Genomic DNA, 15399 nt, shown 5'->3' on the forward strand with positions numbered 1-15399 from the left:
TGCAAAGACTTCATTTTAAAGGTGTGTGCCAAGCGTGCAGGAAATACACAGGCTATTTAGCTTATTATTCTAATTCTTGTCCAAAGAAAACAAATAAAACACTGGTACCTTTTACCAAGAAAAAAGTGGAAGGGGTGTTTAAAGAAAATCATTTTCTATAAAAAGACGAAGCTACAGTCTCTGTAATTTTCAAACTTTTACCACTCTCAAAATTGTTTATTTCTCCTGAAATGCACTCTTTATTATGAGAAGTACCTGGGGATACTTGGCAGCAGAATCCATCACATGTTCTAGTTGCCTCATTTTAAAGTTATATTCATTCTTTTTCTGTTCTACTTCCTCTTTCTTTTGGTTTAGCTGGGAAAATTGAACAGATGTAAGGTTACATGTTAGAAAATTATATGGGGCACATGGTCCAATCAGAACAGACAATCTTCCCAGGGTATGCAGAAATGGACTTTTTATATTATTTTTTCATGATTAATAATTTGACATTTCTCTCACAAATTTATTTACACTTAATAGAAACTTTTTTAAAGCTTTACCAGTAATCAAAAAGTCATTTGAGGAAAGTTACAAAATTTAAAACAACAGCAGCTAAAAAGAGGATAAAAGTCACCCACAACCTACCACAGTGACTAGAACTTAATGGCACGTGTCAAGTGTGGGCAGGAAGACCGCTGAGCAAGTCCACAGAAGCAACCAAGTTGTTCACACTGTATCACGGCTGCCCCACCACCTAAACTCCTCGCTAGCCCACCTTTCTGAATATAGTTAGCTGAGGCCCGGGCTTCACAACCTCAACAACCACGCAATCCTCCTGCTCCCTGCACGCCATCCCCACCCTGAGTGACACCCCCTGTGCCTCACCTGGTGCTGAAGTTCCTGGATGAGGGCATCCTTCCTGGTCAACTCCTCCTGGGCCGACTGCAGAAGCCCTGAGTGCTTTTTCGAGGCCTCAGTGAGCATGTTCAGCTGCTCGGTGGCATGAGCCAGGTCCTCACAGAGCATGTCCCTCTATTAGGGGACGATTCCCACAGAAAAAGACTCTCTTAATTGTGGTACTCTGGTATATTTGCAAGTCATTACTATATATGATTTTTCAAAGGTTAAGAAAGTTTTAACTGAGAACATTTTTTTCCTGCTTGTATGCTAATCCATTCCAAGACAGACTAGGCAGTTTACATTTAAGTTACCTGGTCTAGAGATAAATATTACACTAAATTCATTTAAGTGTCATAATTGAGGGTTAACTGCCCTCTACTCCTCTCTCCCCTCACCACCAAGTAATCTCTCAAAGCTGATCCCTCTTTCCTCCAGACGACTCCAGGCATAGGTCTCTAGTTTAAGTGTTGTCTCACCAATAGACTCTAGTCCTTTATACCCTGGAAGGTAAACAGTTGTAAAGATGAGTACCCATCAGCTAACTGGGGAGGGCCGGGCAGTTCACCTGACTGTCCTACAGTGTCACAGGCCATCAAAGTTTCAGGAGAACAGCTTGATGGAAGGTGCAGAGAGAATTAGTAGTCCTGTAGGTTGCATACATGATTCCTGTGTACACAGTGTATGTAATCTCTACCAAATTAGAGCAGAAGCTGCTCCCCTAACTTTCCCAATGTGTGTCTATACATGCACATATATAATCTATATTATATATACATTAAATGTACAGTATTATATCTACATCATAGATGCAATAGCAATATATGTGTGTATATTGTTACTGCCACACACACTTGATATATCACAAACATTTTCTCACATATTTACTTTTATTATATCATTTTCATTGATTGGGCTCTATTTCATCCTATAAATGTACCACAATTTAACTCATCAGTAAATACTTCAGTTGACTTAATTTTTACCACTATATTCATTTTATTCTCACATCTAGGTTACCTCAGACTAAATTTCTGAAAGTGCAAACCTGAAGCATATGCAAAAAATGTAAGGCTATGTGTTACCAGAACACCTCCCCATAGCCTGAACTTACACTTCACCTTTCTCTGCACATCTTTGAGTCTTAATATTCATCAGTTGTAAGAGCAAAAACAACTCTTATTTTAACTTACATTTCTTGACTTCAGAGCGGTTTCGGGGTCCCTGTACTCCTCCTTCGGTGAACCCCTCATGCACTCTCTCATGTCCGTTTGCCCCCGGGGGTGTCTGTCCGTTCTTGAGCCGTCTGACCCATAAGCTATGTGCTGATGATGCGTCTGTCATTGGTTGTAAATGTTCTCCCCTAGTCTACTGTGAATCTTATTTTTGTTTCTTAATATTGTATGATTTTCCTTATGGTCTCTATCCTTAATATCAAGGTTTTTTATGAAGAGCCATTCACTCTCAAGATTAAATACGTCTGCGCATTCTCTGACACTTCCATGATTTCAGCATTTACACAGAACTCTAATCCATCTAGAACTTGTTCTGGTTTGGAGAGACTCTAACCATCTTTTTAGATTTGCCAATTTTCCCAACACCTTTGCTGAATCAGTCCATCCTTCCCTCACTGCTGTGAAACACCCCCTTGACCGCTACCCTCAGTTCCTTTGCATTCACTGTGGTCTACTCATCGATGTTCAAAATTGCTACAACGATCACTTCCTGTCACCTGTCCCATGGGTATGGTTACCATCTAGTTCACAAGTCCTTCCTCATAATTTTTCTAAGTTTTTATAGGAAATCTTTTGAATTTATTCTGAAGAAATTTAAAATTTCATCTCATCAAATTTAAAAACTTGGAATCTGGATTAGAATTACATACATTTCTAGGAGGAGGGTATAGCTCAGTGGTAGAGCACATGCTTAGCATGCACAAGGGTCCTGGGTTCGATCCCCAGTACTTCCATTAAAAAGAAATAAATAAATAAACCTAATTACTCCCCACCCAAAATGAAAATAAATAATAAAAAAAATTACATACATTTCTAAACTAATGTCTCAGCAATATTGTGCCTTCCTATTCAAGTGTCTCTTTAGATCTCTCCAAGCTTCTTTTCACATCCCTTAGAAAGTTTTATATCCTTAACAGTTGTTAAATGTTCTCCAGACAATGATTTTTAAATGATTATTACCGATAGATAGTAAAGCTATTCTTGTTTTTTTTCTTTCCATATTCCTTAGAAAAGTTTTATGTCCTTAATAGTTGTTACATATTCTCCCCTAAGGTTTTGACACTCTTTGTTGCTATTATGGATGGGATTTTTTAATCCATTATATTTTTAAATGGTTATTGATGATATACAGTAAATATAATTTTTAATACTCAAGTTATAACTGACTACCAAACTCATTATTCTAATGTATATTCTGACAACACTTTGGAGTTCCCATGTAGACACTCATTATTACCTGCAAATAACAGTCATTTTCTCTCAGTTTTTATAATATTTGTATCTCATTTAACTGTTCCTATTTTATTACATTGGCTGGGAACTCACACTGTTAAAAAACAATGGTGTATGAACAATTTGAATTACAATTCACATACTATAGCCATAAATCTAGATTTTAGCTAACAAAGACAGGCGCTATCTAGAAAGGGAATATGAATTGGTTGTTTGCAGGGTCAATTCCACTTAAATCTAAAATACTTCAATATGCATAGTCAGTTTTTTTTTTTTAAAGGAAGGAAGGAGAAACACAGAAAGGGACAAAGGAATGAGGAAGAGCTTCAGGTAAACTGCTATGAGCTCTCATAACTCAGCTAATTCTACTCTGACAGATTTCTTTTTTTTTCTCTGGCAACAGGCAGTGTGGAACTGAATTTTTAGTCCACATTTTATACTTTGTATAAGACTTAGGATGTGGCTTTTGTGTACTAACTTTTCAAGTAGCCTCCTTAAAGTATTCCCAGCTAACACATATTGAGCCAGGCAGTGTTCTAAAGCACTTCCCATGTATAGCCTCATTTCATCTTCACCACATCTTAGGGGACAGGCAGTATTGCTGTCTCTACTCTAGACATGACAGATGAGGCACAGAGACAAATGTAACTTTCACCAGGTCACACAGCCAGAACTCAGACTCTTAAGCAGTCCAAGTCCACAGCCTGTGCTCTCAGCAACGTGTTATTATTCTACTCTTATTTTACTTCAACTCTGACTTTATGTTTTAATGTTCATATACTGTATGTATGTCAACAACTCCAAGTTCTTTCTGGGATACAGGCAGATATAAATACAAATTACTAGGTATATCCACCTTGGATACCTATCCCCTCAGGTTCTTAGAAGTTCAAAACTCATATGTGTAAGTTCATTTCATCACCTGTCCCCAGGCCTCTATTTCCTCCGTCTTAGAGGCACACAGAACCACCTTCAGTCACCCGGGCTAGAGACCTGGGAGCCCACTGCTTCCTCTAGTCACAGTACGAATCCAACTGGACACCAGCAACTGTCGACGGTGGTTCTGAAACGCTTCTCAGCTCTGTCTCACCCGGGATGCCCACTAGCACTTCTTGGTTCAGACCTTACCGCCTCCTGCCTGGAATTAAAGTCTACGCAGTCCTAGTTTCTTAAAAGACACAGCTGATGCACCTCCACACGCTTCACCACATGGACTCTGTCTCCAGCTCAGCTCTTGCACCTCAGCTGGTCACACCCATCTGTGCCCCTTGATGGGGACGCTCCGCAGACGTTCACAGCTGCCACGCTTCCCTCCTGAGCAAAGTCCATACAAATCCTCTCTCCTTTGGGAAGCTCTCTGGAATCCTGCAGGCACAACTGCTCCCCTCCCTACCTTTTCTGTGCTCCCAAGTCATTTACTACATCATAATACATCTATCTCTTAAGCTAGACTGCATGCTCTGAGGTAAGTGACAGTGTTTCAATCATTCTTCCATTCCCAAATGTCAAAGAGATACAGGATTTATGGCAAGTGGGCCCATAAATACTTGTTGAATTTGTTTCATGGGTAGCATAATTTAGCAAAAGAACGATTTCTAAAGCAACTGCAGAGCAGTATACACAGTGTGTTAGCATCTGTGCGAAAAAAGGAAAACTAAAGATATATACGATTTGCCAAAAATATCTCTGGAAGGATACACAAGAGGGAATGAATACTGCTTTATATATTTTGAATTTTGAACCATGTGACATTACTGCTTAATTTTTTAAAAGATAAATTTATATCAACAACAAAGTAATTAAAACCTCCTTCAGCTAGAACTCAAGAGGCAATTCTGTTAACCAGCCCTGTCTTTGTTCCCCGATGCCATCACTACACCCAGGTACATGCAGTTTCCACTCTGCTTCCCTGTCAGAAAACAGTCAGTTATAGGAACTTACCCCGGTGTGAGCATAAATGAATGAAAATAAATCAACTAAACAAAACGTAACAATCTTAGAGTTGTCTATTAATTGCCCAACTATCTTAGGGAAAATGGCTCAAGTTGTGACTTATTCCTTTAAGAAAGCCTCTATCTATTCATTAATAGCACACATAAACATACTGACGAATAATAAAGCAAAAAGAGTCATGATGTGTTGGCATCTACCTCTATGTCCTCAGAGAGTATTCTCAGTCTAAGGGTTTCTTTCAGATCCAGAATGTCCACTTCCTGTCTCTTAATCAACGCTTTGCTCTCTTCTCTGTCAGCCAAAGCAGAGCTGTATCTGCACTGCAGAAAACAAAGTTAGGATACAAGAGCTGTCTGCTTTATTATCAGGTTGTCTTTAAATAACTGAAGAATGAGTCTGAGTCCCAACGTGATGACCAGATTAACAGAAATCAATTCAATAACTACTTGATCAGTGAAGGAATGGAAGGGTCAACACATGAATGGCAAAAAGAATACAAAAGTTCCACAGATGTCAGAGAAAAAACATCTGGTTTTGTCATCTTCGTCAGGAGACTGCTTTCAGAAATCAGTGTGGAGTGCAGCAAGCTCCCTTCAGAGCAGAGGAGTGAAGGACGTTAACAAAAGCCTTTACCTAGACACAAGGGAAGGAGGTAAAGTAACTTAGAAAGTTACTTTAGGAAATGATAAAGTCCAATAATGGAAAAACAAACTCACTTTCTATATCACTCATGTCTGTGAACTTAAATAAAATGTGCTATTTTTTTTTTTTCCTGAAGCAATCAAGGAACACCCTTAACCATCAGGGGCAACAACCAGTCTGTTTCTGATCTGGTTTGGATCAGCAGTTCCCCAATGTGCACAGAGAGCACCGGTCCCAGGTCAGTGAGATCTCAGAAACACTACACCGACTTTGCCGAGATGCGCACAGCGCATCTGCATGGTAAAGTTCTGCGGGTTCTGTGATAAAGATGCCGGCTGGGCTCTAACTGGGATGCATTTCCAAACCCAGACGACCAGAGAGCCTCTCTTCTGGGGAGCACTTGTTAACCCCTTGAGTCTGTGAAGTGCACCTATGCTCAAATTTAGTATCTTGATGGAGACAGAACTTACGTTGATGTCCTTCAGTTCTTGCTTCAGGGTGTCTATGGTTCCTGTTTTCTCACACACTGAGGTTCTTAGCTCCTGGATCTGGCTCATGAGGTTGGCTACAGCTTCCTGGCAAGGACAGACACAGTATCTTCATACCCAATGACAGCAAGGAAGAGATCGTTTTTTAATGATAAACCATTTATCTTTCCAAGTGACAACAGGAGAGAATTTTATTTTAGCAAAATATCGTATGTCATATTATGTTATTAATATTATCAATTTATATTTTAATGGCTTTCTATTAGTTTAATCATTTGCTTTGGTTTTATAATGAAGAGCTGGTTTTATAATAAAAGCTGGACATTTAAGGAACATACACCTAATTTTATACTCGGACTTACGTTATGTTTCTCATTCCAGTTACAGCCAACACCAGGGATATGAGAATTTGTACCACGGACTCTGAGTAAATGAAAAAGGTCGCACTAACAGCATCCTTCTTAAAGGGGGTAGCATGTGTTTCAGAAACATTGCCACCAAGAGTGACAGAACAGTTTGCACTTGGTTATGTGGAAAATTAACTTAAATAAAAGACTTCATTCTCTAACAACCTTGGAAGACGAGCAAGGCCTGAGTACATACAGAAATGCTAGCTACCAGTCGCCCTGGGAGCAGGACGCTGGAGCATGAAGGCAGCATTTATAAAGAAAATGCAGAGGGACAGAGCCTCAGCTTCTACCGACCTTGTCAGCATCTCGAGCCTTTTCCAGAGAACTGATTACTTTTTCGGTGGCACACAAACTCTCTTCTAGTTTCTGTACTTTTGCCATCTGTAGGAAGAAAAAAAAAACAATATTTTTAGAAAAAGAACTAAATCACAAAGTTCACCACATATACTTGTATTGAAAAAAAGTTAAACTCTGCTTTTCATATTCAAGTGCACACTAAGGAGTATTACTTGAAAACAAGTTGGATTAAAAGACAGTAATTGTGTGGTCTCTGTCAGGAGACCACCACCAAATTGTGATGACAGCTATCTGGGAGTCAGAAAAACAAGAGCTGAAAATCATACAACCAAGCAAAAATGTCATCTTTTTATTATCAGTTTCCAACATCTGAAAGTGGAAACAGTTTTTATAACAAACCTCCTTAGGTATCAGGCATAAAAGGCACAAACCTCAAATCTCAGAGCTGGGAGTATGGGATATTTACCTGCTGCTCGCATTTGGTCATCTCTTTCTGTTTCTCCTGCCGAACGGCTTCAAGAACTTCTAAGATTTCTCTGGAAGAGAAGAATTATCTTTTACTCATGACTCATTCAATGGAGACAGGAGCTGGGTCTACTCACACAGAATGGACTCGATGCAATTGAGCTTTATCAGGCACGTTTTTGGTATTTGGCGTTGTATTCCAGAAGGAATCAGAAATTTTTACCCGTCTCTTCAGCAGCTATTTAGTAAGAACTCAGTTTTGTGCCACGACAATTTATTTTTCTTCAGAGTACTGACGACTCCCTAGTATATAACATACAGGATTTAGTGCCTGTGTCTCTCTGCTACAATGTAAAACTCAGAAGGGCGGGGATATTTTGTTCACTGTCTTACCCCTAAATGTTCTGGCATTTACCAGAACAGCGCCTGGCTTGCAGGATATCACTAAGTGTTTGAATGAATGACTAAATATTAATTGTCTGTTTTCCAACTGCTGCATACCAAGGCTGAGAAGAAAATCTATCTCTAAGTAAGAACTCTACAAGTATCTGCTGAATAAACTAATACAAATTCTTATTAGAGTAGTAATCATCCTGTTGGCTGAAACCAAGAGACTGAGAAAGATCACCAAGGAAAAGAACTTGGAGAAAGACAGTGGTGTTCACGTTAAGGGACCAGAAGAATAAAAGAGCAGCTAGAAAAAGAACAGTAGAGACAGAAATAAATCAGTCCCCACTTTCCAATAATAAATACTGTGATTTATTTACAGAAGGTCCTGAGTTCTGATCACCACTAATTGCTATTAATTTAAGAAGTACCATAGCTAGTTATTAAATGTTTTGAAAAATTAAGTTTCTCTACATACCCATTTATACAAAAGAATCTGATATTCGTTTTGGAATGATTTAAAAAAATAACTTTACAGGCTCTTAGCAAATAAAACAAAACCCACAAGATAAAGAATGTGGTAGTAAATGATATTCTAGCCAACTAATGGAAAAGATAAATAGCACTCACTTAGAACTGTTTTCTTTATCTTCTTCAAATTGTAATAATAATTTGTTATTGCGTTCTTTTTCTGCCTCAAAAAGCTCCATCAAATTCTAAAAGACAATGTTATATTAGATTTTAACGTCCAGTCAGCAAACACATGGAGTACCTTCTACGTGGCAGGCATGATGGGCCAGTACAGACGTTAGGAAGAGGTCAAACAGTCACACATCCAGGGCAAATTCATCAGTAACCAACACCCTTCTTAACTTACATTCAGATCAGATTTCAGAGTTTCATTTTCTTTTTTGCAGTTTTGGAGGTTTTTTGAAAGTTGGTCAATTTCAAACTTCATTACTTCTTGTAAGTTGTCATAGGAATCCTGTAGGCAGGCTTTGCTCTCAAGAAGCTTTTCATTTTCTAATCTTTATCAGGAAAACATTTTTACAAATGTAAATATAGACATGAAATGTAGTTCTGCTCGTCAGATTTACCTGCAGTTCACCTTATCCCATCTACAGACCATTCCCAACTTGCAGAAGCCTTGACTGATGTAAAGCTCCTCATGAACTTGTGTGAAATGGTCATGACGCACGAACACCAGCGAGATGGGGTTGGAAGAGACGGGTATGTTAGCCTTCAGCCATCTACTTCCTCATTCTTTCTCCCGTGGTTTCAGCCAGACGTGCTTAATTGTTTGGCAATTTTGGGTGATGAGACTCATTTAGCGGGTTCTAGACTTAACCCTAATGTAAGCCAAAGACTGCCTGTTGGTAGCTCAACTCTATCTACTCAGTACATATTCTCCCAACTCTAGGAAGGTTTTTCAAAATGGCAAATGCGGCTTCGATCTGAGAAGTGCACTCCTTCAGGACAGAACTATCTTTTAAGTCACGTGATGATTATTTACTGCTTTTTAGGTTTCCACCCTCTTGTTCTGCATCCCAAACATCCAGAGCTCACCCAAGAACTAGTAAACAATGAACCTGACCTCTGGACCACCCAAAGCAGATGTCCCAGCTTGTACACAGAAGGCTACTTAGACCTGGATCTATCTGGCTGCACTAACTTCAAGCAGAGCAGAAGCAGCAAATTACAAAGTGGTATAAATCAGTTGCTAAAGATAGACTATATAGACAATAGATGGTAGAGGGGGGGAACGGTTGATTTATGATACAAACTGTAGATATATAGCAGGTAAAATGATTCAAATAATAATACATGGCAGTGTTGTGCTGTTTTACTTAGAGGTCTTAACCTTTTAGAGCCATGATAAGTGGGTAAGCAGCCCAGTAAGTGATGTACTCAATGTACTCCACATTGAGGGCAGAAAAATCACACAAAATTAGTTTACGACAGAGCCAAGATTAGATTCAATGATTCAGATGTTCAAAACAATGTCAAGCATTAAGAAAAAACAACAGTGCATCTGTGATGACAGATGGCCATGGGCCAGCAGCCTTGGTGGAGGACATGGTACAGGGCTGTGGAGGCTGGGCTGACCAAGCACTGCCACCTTGGGGCTGTGGGCCTGGTGCCACCAACTTGTTGGATTTTTAAGAGGATGCTGAAATGTGGATTTTTTATAAGAAAACTCTCAATTTTAAAAGTGTTGTGCTAAAAATTTTTTTTTAAAAACCACACTAGGCAGGCCCAACAAAAACTTGTCTATGGATGGATCTGGCCTACTGACCTGAAGTTTTCTTCCTCTATTTTAATTCCTTGTTGTATATTCAGAAAACACTTAAGTGCTACAGATTTTAATCTCTGCAATGTCTATAAAAATTAAATTCAGGGTTTCTATTAGCAGCTTTCCTAGAGTGAGCAGTCACACTCGTGTCGCACTCACAGTATCACAATCACAATGTCCGTAATTAGACTATACCTCAATTAAATCAATAAATAAATTTTTAAAAAGTTCAACCAGCATTACATAAACTAAAAAAAAAGGTCTGTAATTAAATTACTGCCATAGACTCGAGAAATAGAATCAAAGCCTCAAGATGGCTGTAAGTTATGTTTTACAAAAGTTTGAAATTAGTAAGGAGAAAAAAACCAGTAAAAACAAACGAACAATTTCCATCTTAGATTACTTTGTTTCAAGATTACCAGCACGTGGATTACCCAGCCAAGCCTCTGGAGCTACTGTGGACAATGGTGACAACTACTGATTTGGTCTACCTTGTATTGTCCCTTCTAGTAAGAGCACACCTTTCCCTCCGAACATGCACATCACCTATGCTGGGCCAATACCACCATGAACCCTTGGTAAGGGACTGGTCCAAAAGCAAGCAGATGACTCAAGCAGGAACAATTTCAGTTTTCTCTGGGATTGATACATGGTGATTGGAACAGAGGATTTCTTTGCAAGGGTCTCTATGCCAGGAGAAAGTGGAGTCGTCTGGGGCAATCTGTTCCCCGTCACACAGAGGAAGGCCCTCAACAGAAGAGATTAAGGGCCACACACAGAGGGAGGCTGAGCAGAAGGGAGAGGGAAAGGGAGAGGGAGAGATGGAGAGAGAGAGAGAGAGAGAATGCACACTGACAACATTGTTTGAGACTTAATCTACTTTGTCCTTGAAACCAAAATCACCTCTGGGGCTTCCCAATACCATAAGCCAATAAATTACCTTTCCGTTTTTTTAACTAGTTTGATTTGGGTTTACAGCAGTAGTCCTGGGTTACAGGCCAATCAGGCAACTCGAAGCCGTAACAGAACAACTCTACCTGACATTATCTAGTTGAAGCTGTACATGCATGTGTCTTTCAGAAAGGCTGTTGAGTTCTTTCTCCTGACTCTCTCTGAATGAACTATACTCCAATTTCACCGAGGACAGCTCTTTGTCTGCAGAATGTAGAACTACCCGCAGGTCATGTACTTCACTTTTCAAAACTAAAAAATAAAAATAAATAAAACATAATCTTAACAGGCTTTTCTTTACATGTGTGTGTGTGTTTTTTTTTTAACAAAGTAAGCAAATAAATTTGATAGGTACCTTTCATACAATCAGCAAAAAAAAAGTCGAAGAGGCCATTTAAAAATGCTCTTTACTCTTGAGAGTAAAGATGTTGAACAACTAAGTGGGAGGTGGTAGGAGCGCTGAGATTGATTTCCTTCCTCTCCTTTGCTCATGGTTTTTGGTATTATTTCTACCAAAAACCAAAAGTTAACATATGTCCCTGACTTGTAGGTCATTTGACTTTTCTACATTTCTCCTATAGAATGTGCATCAAAACTCTTAATATAATATCTTAGAAAAAAGCTAAGAGAGTTAACATATTTTAAGTGACCTAATCTTATTTATTAAAAACCCTTTGGAGATGTACCAGAACTTCCCAACATAGGTTAAACACTCTGGTCTTCTAAGGAAACTCCAACTGGAAATAAAATTATGTAACTTTTTAGATCAAAGGAAAGAGAATGGCATTTTTCTTTTTTTTGGTCTTAGCTTTATAATAAACTATTGTAAATACTCTGATGAAAGGAAAAATAAACTGAAAAAACTGGGAATTAAATGATATTCCCACATCTATGAATATACGCAAGTATATAATTATGCTTCATTTTGTTACTATTAAGACATATTCATCTTACAAATTCAAGACGCATCACTTTCAAAGCAGTATTAAAACTTTTAAGTCAACTTTTGAATCATTTGTTTGAGCAGTCCTGGAGAAAATTACCCTTTATAATACTCTTACCACTACTCGTGGTAATATTACTAATAGTAAAATATTACATTACTATTACTCGTCTGGGCTAATTTAAAACAAACAAAATACAGGGACATTTATTCATTTGAGTAAAAAGATAGTGAGTAGCAGTACTTAGATCACAAAGCTCCCAGTGTTCAGACTCACAGTCATTCTTGGTCTGAGTGTCCTGAAGCTGCTTTTCAAGGACATTCAAATGAGAGAGATGCTCTTGCTGCTGTTTGGTCCAATCAGTTCTTTCTGATGAGAAAAGCTTTGGGAAAGAGAGAAATTTTTCTGGAATTTGGCGTGCTAAAACACACTCCAAAACATCACCTTGTTTCTGTTTTCAAAATCTCGTTTTAAGATCTCTGACCAGGAGAAAACTGGCCGATCCCATAAACTACAGTGAGGATGGCCAACAAAGCAAAGGATCACTGCAAGCACCTGACCGTCCACCCTGCTTTCTTCCAAACAAACAGCAAGGGATCCATCTGCACCACCGACACAATGGACCAGGATTCAGACTAGGGGGCATGTCTCATTTCCAGAGTAGTAGGTGAAGTACCAAAGCAAAGAACACAACTCAAATAAACCTTGACCAAGGCTTCATGAAGTCATTTCCTTCCTGTAATGCTCTCACTTTGCGGACTTCTTTCCTACATATTCTGAGGCCATGCTCTGCGTCTCACCTCCTGCATTTGAATAGAATGATGTTCCAGTTTGTCAATTTGCTGCTGAAGTTTTAGGTTTTTATGTTCTTCCTCATCCAACTTGACCTGAAGGGCACTCATTTGTTCCTACAACACAAAAACTTCAGTGGTCAAAAAAAATTTTAACGTGGGGAAGGGTGTAGCTCATTCGTAGAACACATGCTTAGCATGCATGAAGTTCTGGATTCAATCCCTAGTACCTCCATTAAAATAAGTAAGCAAATAAGTAAACCTAACTAGTGCCCACCTCAAAGAAACAACAAAAAAAATTTTAATGGACATCTCAAACATTCCACCATTTCTTCCGTATTAAAAAAACGAAACACAAAACCTTGTATGGACAAAGGTGTCAAATGCCAGTTTGGAGCCAGAAAACAATTTCAAAATACTACACTAATCATTTCTTATGTTTCAGAATTACACCTATGGTCCATCAAAGTGGATAATTGGAAACTCTAAAGGAAACAAGTGATTAAAAGTCAAATCAGAGATTAAATCTGAGCCATCTTAAGACTACTAAGACACTTTCTCAGGGTTACACAGAGTAATTTCACCAGAAAGGCCTCGATGCCTGGGAAAGGGCAAATTTTTGGAATTTGGGGTGATCTGGCTCCCTCTTTTACTAGACAGTAGAAAAACTTAAAAAAAAAAAAACAAATCACTGAATTCTGAGACAAACCAAACAATATTTCAGATACACCAAAAGCTGTTTAAAATTTGATAATAAGATTCTTCCAACTATTTATTTGTCTTTAGCAGATACAGCACTGTGCCAATGTAAACCAGTCCTGGAACCTGAAGGCAGTGGCAAAGTGGTCTTTTTTTTTTTTTTTTTAAATGGAGGTACTAGGGATTGAACCTAGGATCTCATGCATGCTAAGCATGTGCTCTACCACTGAACTATTCCCCACACCACTTTTTTTTTTTTTAATATAATATGGCTCTACCCCTCCCCAAACTGGTCTTTTTACACACGGGAGAAGCTCAAGGAGAGTGGAGAGTGACTTGCAAAATATTGCAAAGCGAATTAAAAGAATGAGAGTGAACTGATTTCTAAGCCAGAGACCTTTACACACCCATCCTAAAAAGATACTATTTTAATACTAAACAGGTCTGAACACTGCAAATTAAGAGTTAAAATGATAAAGAAAATTTGTTTAAGTGAATGTCTATTTTTTTTCTAAAACTAAACATTACCTGCACCATTCTAAGCTCTTCAGAAATGGCCTCAAAAGCTTGTTCATTCATCTCAGGTGGCACTGGCTCATTTAAGATATCATTATCTAATTTGCTAGAATTCTGAGTGTGCACAGAGCCAAAGCTCTCCGGTTCAGGGCTTAATTTTGGTACTGGTCGAGACCAAAGTTGATAGGCCTTGGTTGGTGTTGTTATAATCTGCAGCAAAAAATGGTTAGAAAAACATTAGCACACATGAAAAAAATAGCGTATTTAGTAATCATGTGAACAGAGATGATAAAGCTGTTAATTCTACACATCAGAAGAAAAGAAAAAGTATCCTAAAGAGGCAGCATAGAAATGCCCAGGTGGAAACTAATCTATCAATTCAAAGTAGCCTTCAGCAAAATTCTAATAAGATTTTTAAAAATGAAACTTGATAAGCCAACTCCAAACTTTATACAAAAAAAATAAATGTGCGAGAAGAGACAGTTAAAAACAAACTGGGAAGACCTCCTTGGTCAATATAAAAACATAAGGGTACGGTCATTTAAAACAGTGCGTTACTAACATATGCGCTATCTAATACAATACTGAAAGAGAATACAAAGTCTAGAAATAGAGCGATTTATATGTGGAAAGTTCAAAAAACATGACTATTATTATTAGAAAAACATGGTCTATTAAAAAAATTAAATATACTACTTAAAATAAAATAGCAGACACACTAGACATCTCGATGTAAAAACATATAAAAGTAGTAAAAGAAAGTAGAATATACTGATGATCTTGAGATTGTCTAAGCTCTTAAAAATGTATTTAAAGCGGGGGGAGGGTATAGCTTAGTGGTGGTGTGTGTGTTTAGCACACACCAAGGTCTGAGTTCAATCCCCAGTACCTCCCTTAAAGAAAAAAGTAATAATAATAAAATAAATAAATTTAATTACCCCCCCAAAAAACAAAAAACAATTAGAAATGTATTTAAAAAGTCACAAAGATAAAAGATCAATAAACCTGGCTGTATCAAAAATTTAAAACTTCTGTGTAACAAAAGTATCACCTACAAAGATGAAAGACAGTGAACACAATGGCAGAATACATTGCCCATTAACAAAAGATTAACACAGAAAAATGACAAATCTCAAGAAAAAGATAAAGAACTAGTAAGGAAATGGGCCCTTTTTCATAGAAAAGGATAATACAAATGGACAATGAACATAGG

General features: G+C 38.1%; 1 protein-coding gene across 6 annotated transcripts in view; it reads right to left on the reverse strand.

The window, feature by feature from the left end:
• Positions 1 to 15399, reverse strand: part of KIF15 (kinesin family member 15) — a 63671-nt gene that overhangs the window by 9377 nt on the left and 38895 nt on the right. For 5 of the 6 annotated variants that reach the window (XM_074345062.1, XM_074345060.1, XM_010945940.3 and 2 more), the window contains 12 exons: positions 14199 to 14396; positions 12981 to 13088; positions 12457 to 12562; positions 11323 to 11488; positions 8870 to 9020; positions 8623 to 8708; positions 7607 to 7676; positions 7138 to 7224; positions 6416 to 6520; positions 5501 to 5623; positions 871 to 1017; positions 256 to 357 (listed from right to left, as the gene is read on the reverse strand). In XM_074345062.1, coding sequence (XP_074201163.1) covers positions 256 to 357; positions 871 to 1017; positions 5501 to 5623; positions 6416 to 6520; positions 7138 to 7224; positions 7607 to 7676; positions 8623 to 8708; positions 8870 to 9020; positions 11323 to 11488; positions 12457 to 12562; positions 12981 to 13088; positions 14199 to 14396 — 1449 coding nt within the window. The remainder of the gene's footprint in view (positions 1 to 255; positions 358 to 870; positions 1018 to 5500; positions 5624 to 6415; positions 6521 to 7137; positions 7225 to 7606; positions 7677 to 8622; positions 8709 to 8869; positions 9021 to 11322; positions 11489 to 12456; positions 12563 to 12980; positions 13089 to 14198; positions 14397 to 15399) is intronic. The other variant, XM_074345061.1, reaches the window with a different exon arrangement.

Source organism: Camelus bactrianus, chromosome 17, assembly GCF_048773025.1.
Source record: "Camelus bactrianus isolate YW-2024 breed Bactrian camel chromosome 17, ASM4877302v1, whole genome shotgun sequence".
NCBI lineage: Eukaryota > Metazoa > Chordata > Mammalia > Artiodactyla > Camelidae > Camelus > Camelus bactrianus.